The sequence below is a fragment of the Aethalodelphis obliquidens genome, unplaced genomic scaffold (genome assembly GCF_003676395.1).
Source record: "Aethalodelphis obliquidens isolate GAN/ISIS:26980383/991018 unplaced genomic scaffold, ASM367639v1 scaffold9, whole genome shotgun sequence".
NCBI lineage: Eukaryota > Metazoa > Chordata > Mammalia > Artiodactyla > Delphinidae > Aethalodelphis > Aethalodelphis obliquidens.
In genome coordinates this window covers 47,605,895-47,628,096 of record NW_020837953.1, presented here as the reverse complement: position 1 = coordinate 47,628,096, position 22,202 = coordinate 47,605,895, and the positions used below count along the sequence as shown (strand labels likewise).

Below are 22,202 nucleotides of genomic sequence, written 5' to 3'. Positions count from 1 at the left end.
GGATTTGTTCGCTCCCAACTCGGGGAGCGCTTGAGTCTGCGCACTGAATGTGTCCCCGGCGGGTGCCCCTCCCTGGGTGGGGCAGGTGGTCTTGGTTCAGAGCCCTTAGGCATCTGCCAGGCAACATCTTTGCCCTGTGACGGTGGTTTGAAGTTGGGAAGTAGCCAGAAGCCGGCTAGGCCAGGTCAGGAGGGGAAGGGCGGGAAGGAGAGCGGGGAAGGCGGGGGACAGGCTGGCTGGGGCTGCGCGTCGGGCAGGGAGGGGCCCAGCGCTCCTCACGTCCTCAGCCAGTGCACGTGTGCCGTGAGGTTTGTGGTCGAAGTCTGTGCGGCTGCGAATCATGAGATGGGGGCGGGGAGGCCGTGGTAGCTCCCCGCCCCGTCCGCCAGCCCGGAAGCTGAATTCGGGCTCCACTCGGCAGCTCTGGGACCTTGAGTCGTTTGTCACCTCTGAGACGTGGCTTCCTCCTCTATGAAACGGGGAGCTAAGAGCTCCCTGATGGGGTGGTGTGGGTCGAAGGAGAGAATCCTTTGAGCTCAAACAAAACAAGCGGGGTCCCTACTCTCACGAGGCTACAGGAACAGGGACCGCTCGGCCTGCCCAGTGTCACGATGGGGCTGCACGCGGTGCTGGCGGAGGACGTGGTGGGGCTCTGGCATTGTGGGGAGACACCTCCCTCACAGTGGGGGGCCCGGCAGAGAGAGCAGGGCCCGTGGAAGGACCCCCGGGCTGAGTGCTCTATCCCTGACCCGGAGCCCCCAGCCCTTTGCACAGGCCTGTGGGCTGAGGTGGGCTGCACTGCTGGAGCACAAAGTGTGGTTGGCTCTGAGCTCCATTCACGGTGGAAGGGCCCCTGGACGCTCACGGGCCCGGCTGTCAGCCTGGGCAGGGCTCCCAGGTACCGTGGCCGGGTCCCATCGGCCAGGAGGAGCCGGCCGCTGCCTCCAGAAGCTGTGTCCATCCTGACTGTCCTGTTCGCTTTGGAACCAGAAGCCTGATTTACTCCCGGCTGCATTTTTCTGGTTTTCACTGAAGATTTTTTAAAAAGTTCCTAGACAAAACAAGTCTATTTTAATGCCTAGAATTCCTATTTTCGGTTCTTTTTTTTTTTTTTTTTTTTGCGGTACGTGGGCCACGGCTCACGGGCCCAGCCGCTCTGCGGCATGTGGGATCTTCCTGGACCGGGGCACGAACCCGCATCCCCAGCATCGGCAAGTGGACTCTCAACCACTGCGCCACCAGGGAAGCCCTTGGGTTATTTTCTTGATAGCACTTATCTGTTATTAATTTTTTTTTTTTTTTGGATTGATGGATTTCCTTGCTAGACTGTAAGCTCCCTGAGGACCAGGAAAGGCCTGTCTGTGCTGCTCTGCATCCCCAGAGCCTCCAGTGATGCCTGGTGGGAGGGGAGACGGTGTGCCGAGAGGATGGAGAGGCCAGTGTTTGCAGTGGCCTCTTCGGGTCAGCCTGGAAGGTGGCCCTGTTTACACGGCTGCCCGCTTGGCAGTACCCTCTCTCTGCCCATCTTTCTCTTAATAGTTATGGATTATGGAAAAGAAGAACAAAGCCCATTAAGAGGTTCCCCTACATTTGATGTGAGGAAGTTTTCATGAGAACAGCTCCATTGATCGGTCTTTAGCGTACAGCTGTATATTCCCTTCTCACAAAATGGATATTGCGTTGTCTCCTTGAGAAAAATTGATTTCAACCAGGAAGGAGAATAGCAAACTCCCTCCTCCCCCTTTTCTTTTCCCGCCCACTGAGACAGAATTTATCTCTTAGGTAGGTGTGGGGGGGGGGGGGGGGGGGGGAAACAGGAATAATTGGACCAGAAGCTAATTCCCAGAGATTCATTGTCTCGAAAGCTCCCACCAGAATGTGGGAAGCTGGGCTTGAATTGCACGCTAATGATAAATGACAACTCTAACAGACCGTCACATTGAGATGTTCAGTCCTTCCTGCTAGGAGATGACACGTTAATTTTCTCTTAGATTTACATTGGATTATTAATAAAAGAGCGGTGTTGGAAAATGACAGTAAGGGTCTGTGGAAGTGCTCAGCTCTATTTAGGGCCAAATGAGATGTTGGTGGGGTCGAACATGACCCAGACACCGGATGGCATCAGGCTCCCGAACCTGGGTTGCAGCCAGAGGCAGGAATGGAAGGTCTGCTTTCTTCCCAATAGTATTGAGTCCACAGCCAGGGTTGCCATTTCTTCTCTCTCACCAATTATCTTTGCTTTCTAACAGGTCAAACACTTTAAATGGTAAGGGATGTTTTCTGTATGTTTTGTCTTCGGGAAAAGAGAGAGGATTTCCTTTGTTCCAGCCGCCGAGTTGCTTGGTTACCTCACTCATTGGATGAACATTTATAAGATTTTATGATGGGGAGGGGGCGTAAGAACAAGGCAGTCTGGGTGAGCCAGACATGCCACGTCTAAGTGGTCACCCCACTTCTCTGCTTTAAAACCTTCAGTGGCTTCCCATTTCCCTGAGGGTCAAGTTCAGAATGCTTAGAGGGGATGGGGGCTGCAGGTTGGAGGGCACAAACCCCCCTGCCCCAGCTTAGCTGAGACGGCCCCTGTGATACCCTCTTGTGTACCATCTACTTTCTCTTCCTTTTGCATCTACCGATGTTGGAGCTTCAGAATTTATGTCGTCTTGTGTTTTGGGTCACTCCTGCATTAAAATCCAGACACCTCGCTTCTCCTTCCTGGCAGGTAACACAGTTGTTTCCTGGTTAATCTGTGTTTCCTCACACTTCGGACAAAATCCGCCGTTGTTCAAGACCCCTTAGCCAGGCCCGCCCTGCTCTCTGGCCTCATCTTCTGCCTGCATGCCCACATTTGCTCCCTACCCTCTAGCCACGTCCCAAGCCTATTGCTCAAGCCCCGACCTAGCTGCTGTCTATACCAGAAAGCTCTTTCCTGGGGAGCCTCCCTGGGGGTGGCCTTGCTTTAGTCTAGGCTTCTGTTCAGATGCTCCGTCCTGGAAGAGGTCTCCCCGGCTTCCTGTCACCCGTCACCGCCAGCTGTCACAGGACGTACTCACTGGTGTCTCCTGTCCCCCCCACCCCCAGAGGTGTGCCCCTGCAACTCCCAGTGCTTCCTGCCCCTCGTCCAGCCCCAGGCTCTTCCTCCCTGAGCTTTACAAAGGCAGGGCTTTGGTCCCCTCTGTTCCCGTCAGCACCTAGAGCGGCCTTACATGAACACCTGGCCCGTAATAGCTGCTCAATAAATATTAGTTGAATAAATCACCGAATGTCATAATTGAGTTTTAAGCCGAGCGCCCTGGGAGCTCTAGGAACGGAGCCACTAATGAGTCCCTGAGGATTTACCCTGGAGTGATTCCTGGTCATGAGCTTCCCCATGTCTGCGCAGCCTTTTCTTTTCTGTGACCTCCAGCCACCACTGAAATGAAGCAGCCTGCGTGTAACCTTCCTTGGGAAAGACACGCTGGCTCTGCCTCTGAGTTCTGGAAGCTTGAGCTGCCCCCATCCTGCTTTCAGTCCTCCACGGAGACTGCTGGCCGTGGAGACGAGGGTCTGGGGGCTGCCCGCCTGGGGGTCCCCTCGCGGGGCCGTGGGCCGCAGGCCTCCTCAGGGGTGGTGGTGAGGCCTGCATGAGGCCGACCACATCCGCACTGGCTGTGGGTAGGCTGGGGTCATCTCAGCCTTTATTTAGGAAAGTGACAGCGGGTGCCGAGAGGTCCTCAAGCCCGGCTTCTGGGATCAGCTCATCTAAACCGGCTCCGGCAGGCGCAGCGCCCACGCCGCGTGGCTCACGGTGGGGGCTCTTAGGCATATGAATCTCCCCAGTCATTTGTTCCCTGATAAGAAAGCCTCTTTTACGATTTTCAATTTGCCCTTATTCTGATGAAAGGAAGCCGGGGTTGGACCGCCTAAGACGGAGCTAATCAAATAAAGCAAATTGGTGTTACCTTCTCGTCATCCTTATTATTTCTATGGCTCCAGCTGGAATTTATTATGAAAAGCAATTGGTTTTCATATCTGGCAGATTGCGGCCCGGCCGGGCCTGACAGCCCTTTCTTCCTGATCATTCCATAAATAGCCCGGAGTGGCCAGACTGGGGCGGGGGAGGGGAGGACACGGGCTGCTCCCCACCCGTTTCCATGCTCCCTGTCCCCCAGATCGTGAAGACCCTATAAACAAGTCAGAAGAAAAGGCCAGGTTGAAAGCTAATGAACCAGCCCCTTCCCATGAGATTCGGGCTGTTGCTGTGGCATCGTGGGGTTCCGTTTGGCGTCCTATCAACCTTGCTGTGCTCTAGCCATCAATTACCACTCTCGATGGGTTTGTGTGTGAGGGAGATAAGCAGGGGAGACATGCCTTTTCCAGATTTCTTTCTTCCCCTTGCAACAAAAGGAAGAACTGTAGGAACAATTTAAATCAGGCTCAAACGATCCTTCCTTTGTATGAAGTATTGAACAGTTCCTGTGGGCTCTAAAATTGCCCTGGGTCATTGCTTCTAGAGAAGGAGAGAGGGTAGCTGGGATGTGCTGGGAATTTATAGCAAGTTGCTAGGAACGGGGTGCAGTGGGTAGCTCGCTGGTTCTGCCCTTATGAGCTGTGTGACCTTGGGAAAGTGAATTCCCTTCTCTGTGCCTCAGACCTTCTCATCTGTAAAATGAGGAGAACAATACCCACCCAGTAAAGTTGTTGTGGGATTAGGATGAGAAATGGGTGTAAAGGGCTTTCCGCTGTGTCTGACACACAATAAATGCTTGATAAATAGAGCCTCTGCTTGTTGTCATAGTAATTGTTGCCATGCTTATTATTGACATTTTGGACCAGGCTGTGTACTTGTAATGGTGCATTTAAATCAGGTCGTTCCATGTTGGAAAGATCAGAAAGAAAGGTGTGGGTGCATAAATATGGGAGCCGTAATTAGGGTGGCGTTTCTCATTTCCTAACTGCCCACTGGAAGGGAGATTTAGTGCTGCCCGGGCCGGCATCCACGGCTCCAGGACAGTGTGGTTTGTGCTCGTCACAGGGGCCTGTTTTACATTTGGGGTCAGGTCCTGGAGGCCGTTAGAAATGCAGGGACAGCATTTCCCTGTAGCCGGGCCCTGCCATGTGCCTTGTGGTGGGAGGGATGCGACCAAAGGCAAGGAAGAGGAAGGAGGCGTCTGCCCAGGGCTTGGGTTCCAGCTGGGAAAGGGAAGTTCTTTGGAGATGTTCACGGTTTAGAAGCCACCCAGACTTCGTTCAGGGTCCTACTAGAAACGAGGACATCATCTGTTCTCCAAGGAAAGCTGCGAGGAACAGATTGTGTGAATTCAATGGAGCAGTAGCTGGTCAACCAGAATAGAACTTACTGCACAAAATCCACTGCCTCTAGGCCGGAGGGATGGACCAACAACAGACTGGCACCTGAGGAAGTCCAGGGACTGCTGGAGTGGGTAGGGTCTCAATTGTCTGCATGGAATTTTAAGGTGGTTGTCAAGGTCCTGGAAATGGTCAGTGAGTGACAGGGAAGGTGGAGGTTCTCAGAGGAAGGACTGTGAACCTGAGCTGTTTGGGGTACCCTGATTTCTAAATTGAGAGGCAGGCACTGGAAAGAGTATCCAGACCGTTTCTTTTATAGGATTAGCCTAGCTTTGGATGCACCCCCTAGTTGTACCATAAATTCCTATTTAATATCCACGCACAAAACCTGTCAAGGACACGTCGCTCCTCTGACTTTCAGTTATGAATCATCGTCTATCGACCCAGTTTGAAAACTATATTTCAGCCTAAAGTGGTGGATGCATATGTGTGCGCCCCAAGTGTTTTGGGGGGCTCTCCCGTGGTGGGTTTTCCAGAAGCACCCCCACAATGTGCCATTTCATTAGTTCCTAAGTCCCATCATTGGTTCCTGCAGGGAACCTTGCAAAAGGGGGCCGGGTTTCTTATCATCATTAGTCATGAAGAACATGTCATCTATGGCCAGCAGCATGCTGGGCACCTTGCGTACATTATGTCTACTGCAACAGAGAGATCAGGTAATTTGCTCAAGGTCACACAGCTCATAAGGAGCTGAGCCAAGATTTAAGGTTTGCCTAGGGCTCACTCCAAATCCCATCAGCATCCTCTTTTTAAAAACTTCTTATTATGGAAAATTTCAAATATCTACAAATGTAGAAAGACTAGTATAGTGACTAGTATAATAACTAGTATAATGAACTCGGTATACTGATCATCCACTTTCAACTATGATAGACAGAAGATAGCCAGTCTTGTCTCATCCATACACAGACCCCACCACACGCGTTATTTTGAAGCATACCTTAGACTGTATAGTTTCATCAGTGAATGTTTCAGCATGTATCTCTAATACATATATACACATATATCTATATCTCTCTCTCTACATATGATCACCTTTCAAAATACTTCTGCACTATTATTATCACTCTAAAAATTCATAATAATTCTAAACATCATTAAGTATCCAATCACTGTTCGAAATTCCAACTGTTTCACAAATGCCTTTTTTTTTCCTCACAGTTTGTTTGGCTCAGTATTCAAGTAAGGTTTACACATTGCGACTGGTTGATGTATCTCATTGTCTCTTTTAATCTGTATATTCCTACTTTTCCCACTCTACTCTCTTTGTCATTGAATTTGTTGAAGAATCCAGGTTGTTTGTCCTATAGAGTTTCCTACAGCCTGGATTTTGCTGTCTAGATCCCCCTGTCCTTTTTACTGTGCTCATCTGCCCTCTGTAGATCTTATAACGTTGTAGTTAGATCAAGAGGCCCGAATAATTTCAAGTTCCTTTTGTTTTTTGTTTTTTGCTTACAGCAAAATGTTCTTCCATCAGGGACACATACTATCTGGTTGTATCTCTTTTGTGATGTCAGTCACTGTTGATAATCCATTAATTCATTAGAGGTTGCAAAATGGTGATATTTTAATTCTCTCACTTCATTTATTGTCTGGAATACTTTTATAGGGAAAGTCCTCTCTTCTGCTGTTTGCTACTTAAAGGAACAGTTTGCACAGGGAAGGTAGCATAAATGCCTGATTCTTTCTCCCTTCCTTCTTTCCTCCCTCCCTTCCTTCCTTCCTTCCTTCCTTTCCTTCCTTCTCTTTCTTTTTTTAGTTTTCAAAATAATGTATTGCATAGCTACCATCCTCCAACAATAATCAATTAATTTTTTGTGTTCTTTAAGATCATTTATGAACTTATGGGTTTAAACATATTTAATGTGTTTTAATCCATTGTTACTATTCTTATTGATGTTCAAATCGTCCCATCTTTGGTTAGTGGGAGCCTCTTCAAGTTGGTTCCTGGGTCCTTTTCACATGATTTTTAAGTCTTTGATATGGTTCATGTTATACTTAATGGTGAAACAATGTTTTCCCTCTAAGATGAAGAACAAGACAAGGGTGTTTCCTCTTACCACTTCTATTCAGCCTTGTACTGGAGGTTCTAACCAGTGCAATAAGGCAAGAAAAGGAAATGAAAGGCATCTAGAATAGAAAGAAAGAAGTGAAACAACATTTATTCACAAGTGACTTGATTATATACATAGAAGATCTGAAAGAATCTGCAAAAAAATTATCAGAACTAATAAATAAGTTTAGCAAGGTCATAGGATACAAGATCAATATACAAAGATCAATCATATTTCTATTTCAGTGGAAATGAACAATCCAAAAATGAAATTAGGAAAGCAATTCCATTCACAATAGCATCACAAAGAATAAAGTACTTAGATAAATTTAATGTACAAAGTGTAAAACCCGTACTACAAAGGCTTATTGAGAGAAATTAAAGATTTACATAAGTGAAGAGATATTCTATGTTTTGTGATAGGAAACAATTGGGAGATTCACTACTGTTAAGATGGCAATTATGTCCAAACTGATTTCAAGATTCAATGAAACCCCTGTCAAAATCCCAGTGGGCTTTTGTGTTGTTGTTATTGTTGTTGCAGAAATTGTCGAATGAATCTTTTATTTTAATTGAAGTATAGTTGTTGTATGATATTATATAAATTACAGGTGTACAATATAGTGATTCACAATTTTTAAAGGCTATACACCATTTTTAACTATTGTAAAATATTTGCTGTATTCCTCGTGTTGTACACTATATCCTTGTAGCTTATTTTATACCTAATAGTTGTACCTCTAACCCCTTACTCCTATATTCCCCCTCACTCCTTCCCTCTTCCCACTGGTAACCACTAAGTTGTTCTCTATATCTGTGAGTCTGCCTCTTTTTGGTTATATTCAATAGTTTGTTGTATTTTTTAGATTCCACATATAAGTGATATCATACAGTATTTGTCTTTCTCTGTCTGACTTATTTTACTTAGTATAATGCCCTCCAAGTCCATGCATGTTGCTGCAAATGGCAAAATTTCACTCTTTTTTGTGACTGGTATTCCATTGTATATAGATATCAACATCTTCTTTATCTGTTCATCTGTGATGGACACTTAGGTTGCTTCCATATCTTGACTATTGTAAATAATGCTGCTGTGAACATAGGGGTGCATGTATCTTTTTGAATTAGTGTTTTTGTTTTTTTCAGGTATAAACCCAGGAGTGGAATTGCTGGGTCATATGGTAGTTCTATGTTTAGTTTTTTCATAAATCTCCATGCTGTTTTCCACAGTAAATGCATCAATTTACATTCCCACCAACAGTGTACAAGGGTTTCCTTTTCTCCACATCCTCTCCACCATTTGTTATTTGTGTTCTTTTTGATGATGACCATTCTGACAGGTGTGACGTGATATCTCATTGTGGTTTTTATTTGCATTTCCCTGATGATTAGTGACGTTGAGCATCTTTTCATGTGCCTGTTGACCATCTGCATTTATCCTTTGGAAAAATGTCTATTCAGTTCTTCTTCCATTTTTAAATAGGGTTTTTTGATGTTGAGTTGTATGAGCTGTTTATCATGTTGGATATTAACCCCTTTATTGGTCATATAATTTGCAAATATTTTTTCTAAAAGTCCTCCAACTTTGTTCTTATTTTTCAAAATTGTTTTAGCTATTCTAGGTCCTTTGTATTTCTGTATACATTTTAAGATTTTTTTTTCATTTTGTCCATGAAAAAAACCAATCTTAAAATGTATACAGAAATACAAAGGACCTAGAATAGCTAAAACAATTTTGAAAATAAGAACAAAGTTGGAGGACTTATCGCCCTGACTTCAAAGCTTACTATAAAGCTGCAACAATCGAGACAGTATAGTATTGACATAAAGATAGAAAATAGAATAGAATATGAAGTCCAGAAATAAAGCCTTATGTTTATGGTCAATTTATGTTCAACAAAGGTACAAAAGCAATTCATTGGGGAAGAGGATACCCTTTTTTTTTTTTTTAAATAAAACCAAAACCAAATGGCACTGGGATGATTGGATATCCATGTGCCAAAAACCAACTTAGGCCCTTACCTCACACCATACACAAAAATGAACTTGAATGCATCATAGACGTAAATGTAAGAGCTAAAATTATGAAACTCTTAGAAGAAAATACAAGGGAAGATTTTTGCAACCTTGGGTTAGGCAAAAAAGTTCTTAGGTATGACACTAAAAGCATGATTCATAAAAGAAAAAATAGATAAATTGTACTCTACCAAAATTGAAACCCTTCGCTCCTTAAAAGAAGCAATTAAAAAAAAAAAGAGAGACATAGATTGGGAGAAAATACTTGCAAATCACATATCTGATGAAGGGCTTGTAACCAGATTTTATGTAAATAACTCTTACAACTCAAAAAGAAGAAGACAAACAACTAAATTTAAAATGGGCAAAAGATTCAAATAGACATTTTACCAAAGAAATTACATGAATTGCTAATAAGGACATGAAAAGATGCTCTACATCATTTAGTCATTAGGGAAATGCAAATTAAAACCCTACCACACACCTACTAGGATGGCTATAATCCAAAAGACAGACAATGCCAACTATTGGGGAGGGTGGGGAGCCTTTGGAATCCCCATGTATTTCTAGCGGGAATGTAAAATCATGCACCCACTTTGGAAAATGGTCTGGCGGTTTCATTTTTATGTGATCAGATGTACCTATCTTTCACACACTGTTGCTAGATTTTTGATCATGTTTAGGAAAGTTTTCTCCACTTTCAGCTTAGAGAAATTCACCTGCATTTTCTTCTAGAGTAATGTATGATTTTCTTTATTGCATTTAAATCTCTGGTCCACTTGGAATTTATGCTGCTTGTAAGATGTGAAGGATTGATTCAATTTTATCTTTTTTTCCACGTGCCAACATCACTTATTACAAAGTCAGTCTCCTCCCACTGACTTGAGATACCTCCTTCACTGTATACTAAATTTGTGTATGTAAGTGGGGATAGTTCTGGATTTTCTATTCTGTTCTGTTGGCTGTCTATTTATTTGTATGACAATTCCATACTTTTTAAAATATAGAGGCTTGGGCTTCCCTGGTGGCACAGTGGTTGAGAGTCCGCCTGCCGATGCAGGGGACACGAGTTCGTGCCCTGGTCCGGGAAGATCCCACATGCCGCGGAGCAGCTGGACCCGTGAGCCATGGCCGCTGAGCCTGCGCATCTGGAGCTTGTGCTCGGCAATGGGAGAGGCCACAACAGTGAGAGGCCTGCGTACTGCAAAAAAAAAAAAAAAAAAAAAAAATATATATATATATATATATATAGCGATATATATATAGATATATATAGATATATATAGATATATAGATATATATATAGCGAGAGAGAGAGAGAGAGAGAGAGAGAGAGAGGCTTTACAGAATGTGTTAATAGCTGGTAGGGCTAGCCTCTAAACCTTGGTGCTCTTTATTGGAATGTTTCTGCCCGTCCTTGGTGTTTTTTTCCCCTCCCAATAAACTTTATAATAAATTTTTCTAGACACAGAAAAAATACTCTGCTGGGATTCTTGTTGCCATTATGTTACATTGATAAATTAACTTTGGGAAGATTGACATTTTTATGATCCTAACTTTTTCTCACGTTCATTTATTGAAACCTACTTTTGTGTCTTTTAGATAGTTTTTCTCCTTAGGTTTTGGGAATTTCTTATTATATTTATGCCTGGGTACTTCATTTTCTTTTTCTCTAGTAAATGGCGTCTTCTGTCATTCCTTCTGTCTGTTTTATTTGTGTGTGTGTGTATATATGACACACACACATAAGCTATTATATAAGCATATATATTTTGTTGATTATGTATCTTAATTTTATACCTGCTTGTTTACTTTTATAATTTGCAGCAGATTTTCCATTGGTCCCATGATCTTTTTACCATACTGCACCAAGTGTTACTGGCTTTGCTAACTATTAGTTTCTTAGATTAAAAGGTTTCTTGCCTAGAAACCTCCCGTTAGAAAGAACCTGCTGGTTGTTCACCTTTTTTCCCTTGACATTCCTCTCCCTGCTGCAATGGAGGACTTCGATTGTTTTCCCAAGACCCTCTTACACTGTCAGCCTTAGTTCGGCTTCTCCCAGAAGGAGGTCCTGAGATGAGGATGTCAGTACAGGCAGTTTATTTGAGAGGTTGTCCCAGGAAGCAACAGAGGGGGAGTATGAACGTGAGAGAGGAAGCGGAGGCATACAAAGAAAGGGTATTTTTTTCCCAGCAAGTCACCACAGTGGGTGACTGGAGCTTGTGCTCTGGGGGACAGTACAGAGTACCTAGAGTTATCCTAACCATGGGGCGAGGAGGTCTGGATGGCTTCTGTGTTATCCCAACCCGGACAGGAAGTGAGGAAGCTGGGAAGCCACCCACCAAATCCCCGTCCATTGGGTGAGGGGTGCTTTCAGGGCATCAGGGTTCACCCAGCCAGTAGAGCAGAACTGGGATTCAAACCGGGACTGGCCCCCCAGTCCATGCCTTGGAGGAAGCTCTGGAGAGCCACGGTGACTCCAAGTGAATCCTGCTCAGTCACTTTCTGGCTAGAAAGGCTTGATTTCCTCATCTTTATGTTGGGGATGGTAATAATACCTACCTCGTAGGGTTGCTGTGAGGATGAAAAAATGGTTATAGACACAGACGTAGATATAGAAATAGGTGTAGATCCAGATATAGATGTAGATATAGATACAGATACAGACATAGGTGTAGACATAGATGTGGGTGTAGATACAGACGTAGATAGAGACATAGATGTAGACATAGATGGAGATATAGATGAGATATAGAGACATAGATGTAGATGTAGATAGAGATATAGATACAGATACAGACATAGGTGTAGACATAGATATTGGTGTAGGTACGGGCATAGATGTAGATAGAGACACAGGTGTAGACAGATATAGATGTAGGCATAGATGGAGATGAAGATACAGATGTAGATGTAGACATGGATGGAGATGTAGATATAGACATAGATGTAGATGTAGACATAGACACAGGTGTAGACATAGATATAGACATATTGGAGACACAGGTGTAGATATAGACATGGATACAGAAGTAGATGTAGACATAGATGTAGATATAGACATAGAGATGTGGACATAAATGGAGATGTAGACACAGGTGTAGACATTGATATAGACATAGATGGAGATACGGACGCAGATATAGACTGGATACAGATGTAGTTGTAGATATAGATGTAGACGTAGGCATAGATGTAGACATGTAGATGTAGATATAGATGCAGATGTAGACATAGAAGCAGACGTAGGCCACACGTGGCACGCTCCCCTAGCGCTGACAGTAACTGAGAGCTGGTGACATTGTCGTGTGGCAGGACTTTTGTGCCTCGTCCTTGCAGTTGCCATCACCTTCTGTCCTCAACTCCATTCCTGCTTCTTTGCTCTTCTCAGATGGGTGCTCCCTTTCATGCTGTCATGAAACTTATCAAAGCTCTCCCCTGACGGCCCCCCTCTCTCACGGTCTGGCCCACTTCTCCTTCTCCCCAGGGCAGTGCTCTGGCCCCCTGTCTTCCTCAGATCCCTCCCACCAGCGCCGACTTGCTCTTGACTGTGCTCTGGGAGGTGGCGCAGCCTCACTTCCTTTGCATCGTGGGGCACGTGGGCCCCTCTGCGTGCAGCCTGTCTGGCTTTCCCTTTGCCATTCTCAGGACCCGTGAACTGTGCGGGGAGGACCTTCCCCCATCACGCAGAGCAGAGCAAGTTCTAATAAAATCCGAGTGGCAGATTAAACACTATTAGGTTGCTCATTATTGCAAGTTAAAATGATGATTCCATTTATTAAGGCCATTTAAGTTGGACACTGGTCCCCTGTGGGATTATGTCCTACTGAAAGTGTTAGATGACAGGGCCCCTCACGCTCCCAGAACGCAAAGGGTAGGTCACCAGAGGAAGATGGGTTTCCTCGGGTGGGTGCCGTTGTTATTCTGACTGTGGATATGATGGTGTCTGGGGGCGTCCCCTCTCTCTGGGTCATACCGTTTGTGATCTGTGGACAGTTGGCCTGAAGACACTGCTGAGGTTCACTGACCATGTTTAGATAGGGCAAGAGGATGGAGCAAATCACACTTCCTGTCTTAGCTCACGAGAAGCTGGATTGGATTAATGTCCTGTCTTCTTTAGCAGATGAGTATTCTGGGACTGAGGGAGTTCCTGCAACACTCTCGTGAGTGTCTTCTTTCCTGTTTGGAGGGGGCGAGACAAGCAGAGCCCGTCTATTTGTTGAGATGTCTTCCTTTGCTTATTCCTTGGACAGTGGCTTAAGCGCAGCCGTTGGACTTTGGGGTCCTTCTAATGGGTCTTTTAGGGAGCGAGAGGACTCACAGCACTCTGAAGATTGGGTGCCTGTACCTAGAGTGGGGCTGAAGTGGAAAGGGGCCGGCACCGTGGGGACCGTATTCCAGCCCGCCTGCCATTCAGAAATGAAAGAGGACTGTAAGGTTTTCAGTGCAGACTCGTAAGTGCGAGACAGATACCGTCAGGTGACAGGTTGTGACAGCGCGGAGCTGCTTCCCCATTGTTTTAGTCACGCAGACTTGGGGAGGAAACCAACACTGACACAAACCAACCACACGGTGATTGGCAAACAATGAAGTGTTGGGAGTCGCTGCTGAAAGTCGATACTTTCCAATGGAATTGCTGTTTAATCATCACCTGGCCGCTGAATGACACAGCCCGGCTGGGTGGGAACTACAATTAGCTGCTGTCAACCTGGAGTGATTTTTTTCTTCCCCTACAGACAGTGGAATAGTAAGACATCAATAGCCAACGTTCTGTGCCCAACTGTGAAGTGGCCCATAGTTCAAAGGAAAAGAAAAGAAAGGGGTGGGGGCTCTTGCCCCAGCCCCGGGGAAGACTGACTGCTTGCTTTCTCACCTCTGCCACAGCAGAGAAACAGGAGCCGACTTGCATCAGAAGGAACCTACCTATGAAACAGAAACAGAATCACGGACATAGAGAACAGACTGGTGGTTGCCAAGGGGGCGGGGGGTTGGGGGAGGGATGGAGTGGGAGGTTGGGGTCAGCAGACGTAAGCTGTTATATATAGAATGGATAAACAACAAGGTCCTACTGTACAGCACAGAGAGCTATATTCAATATCCTATCGTAAACCATAATGGGAAAGAATATTTTTAAAAAAGAATATATATATGTATAATTGAATCACTTTGCTGTACAGCAGAAATGAACACAACCTTGTAAATCAACTATACTTCAATAAAAAATATATTGATTAAAAAAAGAAAAAGAAGAAACCACTTCCTTTGCCTTGTTTGTGTCAGGAGCTCTCTCACCCCGGCTAGGAAGGAGCTGGAAGACCTGTGTGGTCCCCTGGGTGCACAGATCACTTCCCTTTCCTTTTTCTGTGTTGAGCCTTCAGGTGGAGAGTGACACAGCTGGCTAGGGCTGGTGCGCCGTGTCTTGTAGCTTTCGGGGGCATCTTCCTTAAAGGATGGACCTGCCCCCAGCTGCTGGAGCGTTATTCTGGAAGGTTTACCATAGCACTTGCCCTCAGCTGACAGGAGAGTTTAGTTCTCTGTCTCCTTGGTGTCTCCAAACCAGTTTGTCACCGCTACGGCTACACGGATGAGCGTAAACGTCCTCTGCTCTTTGGGGTTGACGCTTGGGTTCTTCTAGGGAAATGCAAGATTCTCTTTGTTCTTTTTAAACGGCACAGAGAACGGCCATCCCACTCTTAGCATTTAGCAAGTGGGTAACTATTTTTCTAAGATATGGTGGTCGTGGACCGAATAGACACATTTGCCTGGCAGTGCTGCGCCCTTTCACAACTGAAGCCCAAATGGGAAAGAATCAGGTACTTAGCTTGCTTGGGAAGAAGGGCTGTAGGGCTCTTCCACATCCAGCAGGAATCTAAATGCAGGCAATGAATCAAGAGCGTCTGGCCTCAGCGACTAGTTTCTCCATTGGTCTGTTCTTAACGTAGTCATCTAGTGTCTGCGTTAAACTTATTTATTTACTAATGTTAGGTGATGGATTAAAAAATGTGCAGAAAATCTTTCTACAAGAGATAAGATATTGCCGGCCGCCGTAACGCTCCCGGCTCTTTTTGCTTTCTTTCTGCTTTTCCTACTTTTCAGGGCAGAGCTCGGGCTCCCACACCATATATCCTGATTAGATAGTGGATATTACAAAGGGGATGTTTTTTAAGCCTATCATTGACACATTTAATTCATTAGGTACCATATCCACAAGCAGTTTTTGCATGACCATACCGCCCGCAGGGGTGGGATAGGGAGGGTGGGAGGGAGGGAGACGCAAGAGGGAAGAGATATGGGAACATATGTATATGTATAACTGATTCACTTTGTTATAAAGCAGAAACTAACACACCATTGGAAAGCAATTATACTCCAATAAAGATGTAAAAAAAAAGAATGTAACAAGGTGGGAGGGAGACACAAGAGGGAGGAGATATGGGGATATATGTATACGTATAGCTGATTCACTTTGTTATAAGGAGAAATTAACACACCATTGTAAAGCAATTATACTCCAATAAAGATGTTAAAAAAATAATAAAAAAATAAAAATTCTCTATGATAAAAAAAAAAAACATGGTTAATCCAGGGAGCTGCAATAAAAGGTGAAAAATTATGTCCCAGCAAATGTGGAATATTGCTCTTCTGTAGAGACTTTTACTGGTCTACGATATCTTTCTTCATAAATTTTTCTTCTGCTCGGTTCTCTTGGTAACTTAACCATTTGTTGTTTCCAGACCGCAGAATGGCTCAATGATCCTCTACAACAGGAAGAAAGTGAAATACAGGAAAGATGGGTATTGCTGGAAAAAGAGGAAAGATGGGAAAACGACCAGAGAGGACCACATGAAACTGAAGGTCCAGGGAGTAGAGGTAAAGAGCAGACAAGGCTCCCTTGTTCTGCAGATGGCATTTCTGGGCTGCAATAGGATGGAACTGGTTTCGGGACATTTGATGCCAGGCACTTCCTGTCAACAGTATTTTGTTTGTCAAGACCCTGTTTGTTGTTTTTCTTTTTTCCTAACTTTTTACCCTGTGTCGCCATTTAAGTTTTCCCTGAAACTAGATGTAACTAAGACGCTCCTGTTTCTTGAGAGTCATTGGTGTACAGATTGGGATCAGCAAGATTCTTGCAGAATCGCAAGGAGCCTCCGGTGCCTTGAGAGTTTGGGAGGAAAGAGGGAGCTGTGTAAGGCATCTCCCTCTTGAGGTGGCCAGGGACGCCTCTGTTGAGCGGATCCCATGGGAGTGGTGATCGCCAACCAGAGCCTGGCTTCCCTCTCTCTATTCACGAACCCTTCCGTTTCCCACTGGGTGTTGCAACCTCAGGGAGCTCACAGGTATTAAGGATAACAAGGTGTGTTGCAGGGCTGGGACAGAGGTGGGCACAGTAGAAAGCATCTTGGGATGTTGTGCAAACTTCAGATTGCGGGAGGACAGGGTGTAGTCTGGTTTCCTTGGTATCGTCCTGCCCCCACGTGCTCTCACTCTGGAGGAGCCATGGAGACGTCCCCCGGTTCCTCTTTTCCATTGTTTGAGGGCCTGAGCCATGTGTCACAGCGGGAGAGAGAGGGTGTGAATCGTGGTGTATTCTGGGCAGTGAGTTGGTGAGCACCCACTTCTCTGCTTTCCCTGGTGATCCTTGTACAGGATCTTCCCCGGGAGTATGCCAGCTGCTGTCCTGGGCCAGGAGCTGGGAAGCTGGCTGTGAGCCACCTGGGAATTCACAGTGGTCAGAGAGGGGGCTCCCAGAGTCCGCTGGTGCGTTGGGTCCTCCAGTGTGTCAGTTTGAACTTGGGTTTTTCTTAGTTATTCGTGGGGACGAGCTCATTCTCGTGTTCATGGATGTCCTTTGCTGTGGATTGCCTACCATGGGCATGATTTTTAAACAACCCCAGAGGAAGATTTATCTGGCAAGAGCAGCCCCACATCTCACCGACGTTTCTCCTGCATTTGCTCCGATCTGGACCAGTGGCTGGGAAGACCAGTTGTCATGCAGGGGCAGTAGGCAGGTGGGCCTTCCCACCGGGAAATTGCAATGCATATATACGTGGGTTTTGCATCTCACAGGAGGGGGGCTTCCCAGTTTGGACTCTGCTTCCTTCTTCAGTGGATTCAGTCAGGTGGTTCCCACTGACTTAGTACATATATCATGCCAGGTAGGGCGCCAGCCAGCTGCCCCCACCGTTGGGTGAGGCAGGCAGTCCTGCCCAGGGTCTTGGAGTTGTGATTTTCTACCACTCCGGCTGGTTTCCTCAGTTCGAGGGCATGATAGATATTCAGATCTACCATTTAACATATCACTTGCTGTAAGCCTTCCCTCAGGCCAGGGAAGCTTCCAGCCCTGTTCGTAGAACTGCTCAGAGGTCTGGCTTCTTTTGTTCTCAGAGGCTGAGGCCCTTGGTTACACACGGCAACTCAAAGGCACATTGATTTTCTCATCCAGGCCCAGGACGGGGGCAGCCGCTTTAGAAGTTGATGAGCTCTTAGGTTCGTGATTAGTTGTCTTGTCTATAAGCCAAGGAGAAGCCAGCTCAATAAGGTTTCCTGGGGTGACAGAGGTTGGCAGGGAGGAAAAAGAAGGTGGTTGTGATGTCAACATTTCATGAGATGAAATCTCAGCAGGCCTGAAGCAGGTCCTGCTCTCCAGGTAGATTGATGCCTGCTTACCTGGGGCCTGGGGTGTGCGGGGAGAGGACCTCTGGTGGTGGGGGGAGCATTTCCTGTATGCAGAGAGGCACACCTGCTGCCCCCGTGTCTCCAGGATCACCACGCCATGGGTGGGATGAGCTGGGTGAAGTCAGCCCAAGGAGATGTTGTTCTTTGGGCCAAGCTGGAAGAGTACTTTTCAAGTTCATGGTGCTCTTCTCTGGCCCCAGAAGCCTGCGGGGCTGTCTTCTGCCCTGTCGTCCCTCACCCCTCTCTCCTGAAAGCGCCGGGTGTCTCAGAATCCAGGCTGTCGACTTCCTAGCCCTTTCACTGCTGGGTTCCCATGACAGGAGCCACCCCTGGCCACAGGCTTACAAATGTCCTGTACACCATCTCACTCGGCCCTTCTCAGAACATCCACACCAGGTACATGTGACTACACCCGTTTCACACATGAAGAGATGGTACCTCGCGAGGGCTTCTCTTGCCCCACATCCCGCCACGCATCAATGCAGAGCTGGGACGTGAGCCGAGATCCGCCTGGCTCTGCAGCGTGAGCGCTTGCCCTGGGCATTCTGGCGGGGTTTTGGGTCAAGTCCAGCACATACCCTTCGTTCATCAGCCAGCTGTTGAATGCTTTCTACCCACCAGCACTGGGAGAGGTACCGAGGATGTAGTGATGTCAACAAGGGCACTCCCCTTCTCATGGGGACAACTTTATCGCGGGGTCATGAGGGCTGGGATGGAAGACTTACGAGGCTCTGGACCGAACACATAGCAGGGGCGCCTAAGGCAGACTTGGTCTTAAGAAACGACGTAAACGCAGGGAACCAGGTGCTGGTGAGGGCTGGACGTGAGGGCGTAGGGATGGAAACGAGCGATGGGCAGAGACAGAGGCTGCTGAAAAGTAGCTAACATGATTTACAGCAACAGGGGCCCAGAACTGTGACGTGTGAGCATCTCTCTCAGCCCTTTGCAGACCAGATACTCCCCTGCCTGGGGATGAGGCTCTCTGCTCTGATCACAAGGCGTGCCTTGCCGTGACGTCCTGCCTTTGGAACCGATGCGTGGACATTGCACAGAAGCTGTTGGCTTGACTGTGGGTAGCATGGAGAAAGGCATCCTTCCCCACTGAGCCCGTTCCGAGGTAGACAGGTACCCCCTGGCCTGGACCATCTGCCCAGCAGAAATGCCAGCCATTGCCTCTGACCAGAATTTTCAGCAGTGAAGAGCTAGTTTGGTTTTGCTGACCTGTTTGTGCTGCCTGAAAGAATGAAAAGCTGCTTTGACTTCTCAACTAAGTGCCTGAAAGCTCAAAGCCCCGTCTTGAATGTGGAAGTGGCAGGCAAGGTTATGTTTTTGGACATGGCCTCATTAGAAGTGATATTCTTTATTTGGACACTTAGGCCACGTATTAAGAAGGAAAAAAAAAGCACCTCTTTTAAAAGTAGGAACGATTTTGTAGTTACCGCATTAGGAATTAACAGGGCATGAAATAACTGTCTGCCTCGTGGCGATGTCAGATCATTTCAGCTCTGCTTGCAGCCGTAAGATAAATAGGTATCTTGCTTGCAGCTGATGGAAAATATTTAAAATAGCCAACCACAAACATGCATGGTGCCCAAATTGGGTTTGGGAAACAGCAATGAATAGATAAGGGGTAAGTGAGTGGGCTGATGAAACAGCTGAGTGGCAGAAGCTCACAAAAGGTCAAGTGAGTCTGCATGTTGCCACTCTGTGCTTTTCAACAGAATACAGATTTTTTGCTTTCCGTAAGCGATCGTGTAGCTTTGGTCTGTGGATGTCTTATTTCACCCCGTTCTTCTTCAGACTTGCCATGCGCCCACTGGTCTACACCGTATAATGTGTCCCTTGCTCAGAACCTCTTTTCCCCACGTCTACGTCAAGACTGTGTTAGCCTTGTAACTTCTGAACCTTCTAGGGCATCTTCCCTGATCTGCAGTCAGAAGAAATTATCCCCTGTCTTTCATTGCCATAGCGCTCCGTCTGTACCTTTCCTGAAGAGGTGTTCTCTTTGACTCTATATGAGCTCTGTCCAGTTCAACAAACATAAATTAAGTGTCTAGTATTTTCTAGATACTAGAACACCTCTATCTGGTATCTAGATACTAGGTGATCTGTTAAGCACAGGATCTAGAGAGGCAAGTAAGACAGAGCATTCTTTTTTTAATACTGTTTTTTAAAAAATTTTTATTTATCTATTTATTTTTTGGCTGCACCGCGAGGCATGCAGGATCTTAGTTCCCCAACCAGGGATCGAACCTGTGCCCCCTGCATTGGGAGCACAGGGTCTTAACCACTGGACCACCAGGGAAATCTCACGAAAGAGCATCCTACTTGGGAAACTTTCAGAAACATGAAATTGGTCATTGCAATATGATGCGGTGATTGTTGCCATGGAGAAATGGTGTTAGAACGAACTTGTTTCCCTCTCTGAGGACAGGGTCTGATCAGTCACCCATGGGAACTCGTTCTGAGCAGTGGGATCTGCTGAAGGACCACCTGCCTTCACAGGTACTCCTCATCTGAGCCTCAACCCAGCCCTGCCGTTCAGTCACGGCAGCATTTTTATCCCTACTGGTCCCATGTCTGAGACTTGAACCCAGGTTCAAGTCCAGTCCCGGCCACCCCTCCCGTCCGGTGCCGAGAGCTGTGGTCCAGGTGTCTGGTCTCATGACTCCAGTGCAGGGAGCCGCTCTGTTTAGCAGCAGCTCAGAGGGTCTCCCAGGGCTCTCTTCTGACTTTTAATCATCTGAATTTTTGTGCCGCATTCTGCTGGCATGCGGACACGTTAAAACTTAATTTCCTATTACCTGGGTGTGTTTCGGTGGTATCAATTCAGGAGCTCAAATCCATAGTCTTTCCTTAATTTCTAATTACTCAGCATCCCTGGTGACATGTCCCTACACAATTCATATGATTAAAATTTTAGCTGATAAATAACATAAGCTACCGACGTTTTAAAGTGGCAGGAGCGCCCTGTCTGTTCACAGTCCGCTGGCTCCCAGAGGCCTGGCCAGGGTGCTGGTTTCGCTTCTCCTTCTTCAGCTTCCTCCTCCCTGACCACAGCCAGCTAGTGACAGCAACAGCAAGGACGGTGTGCATCACTTAGTGAGCTCCTATTGGATACCCGGTCCTGTACCCATCACTCTAGAAGCATCACCTCATTCAGTGACTTGGCAACATCCCTTTTGGGTAGGTACTGCCCTTATCTTCATTTCTGTAGCAGTAATTCATTTCCAGGAGGTTAAGGAATGTATCCAGGGATACCTAGCTGGTTAGTATCAGAGCCAAGATACCGTCCCAGGTCTGTTGCTTCCAAATTCACAGTTTCCTCATCCCTATTCCTCATTGGCTTCCAAAACACCTGGATCCCCAGAAGACGTGTTATTGGTCCACAGGGTGCTGAGAACGAAGGGTTTAAGATACAGTACTGAGCACCCTAGCCTGGGTCATTGTCAAGACTGGGGATCAGGAAAGCCTTTAGGAGAAAGGATGGGCCCCCTTCTGGCCACTGGGCTGCCCTTCCTCATAACTCGAACCAGTCGAAGAGGAAAGAGCCCCTACCTCGCTGGGCCTCCAGCCCAGGAGCCTGGCTCCCTCAGGCCACCAGGGGCTGCGGAAGGCCTGGATGCCCCTTGCTGTCCACTTCCGGGGTTGGGAGTTCGTCCTCCAACACTCTGAATACCCTGCATGACCTGCCTTAGCTCTGACTTCAAGTCCTCTAGGAGTCTCTCATATTCCCGTGTCAACCTCCGCGTAGGGATAACAAGTTGTGTTCATTTGCTCCCACAATGAACTGCCTATTTCCATTTGCCCTGAAGCTACAGCTTTCAAGCTTCCAGGATATTCTCACTCTGGTGATAAGGGTCTGTGTGCTCACTCTCCCTGTGTAGCGTTGCCAGATTTAGTGTGTATGCACGCACACACATACACACACGCACACACACTACACACACCCATATACATACATGAGAGACAGATGCCCAGTTACATTTTAACTTGAGTTAAACAAAACAAAAAAAAGAGTTTTTAGTGCAAGTGTGTTCCATGCAATTTGGGGGATATACTTATACTAAAATGGGATCTGTTGCTTCTCTGAAGCTCACATTTATTTAGT

The 22,202-nt window shown here is 46.5% G+C and overlaps 1 protein-coding gene across 6 annotated transcripts in view; it reads left to right on the top strand.

Moving 5' to 3' along the window:
* CAMTA1 (calmodulin binding transcription activator 1) overlaps positions 1-22,202 on the top strand; it is an 894,875-nt gene that overhangs the window by 432,022 nt on the left and 440,651 nt on the right. For all 6 annotated transcript variants that reach the window (XM_027110324.1, XM_027110321.1, XM_027110323.1 and 3 more), the window contains one exon: positions 16,150-16,285. In XM_027110324.1, coding sequence (XP_026966125.1) covers positions 16,150-16,285 — 136 coding nt within the window. The remainder of the gene's footprint in view (positions 1-16,149; positions 16,286-22,202) is intronic.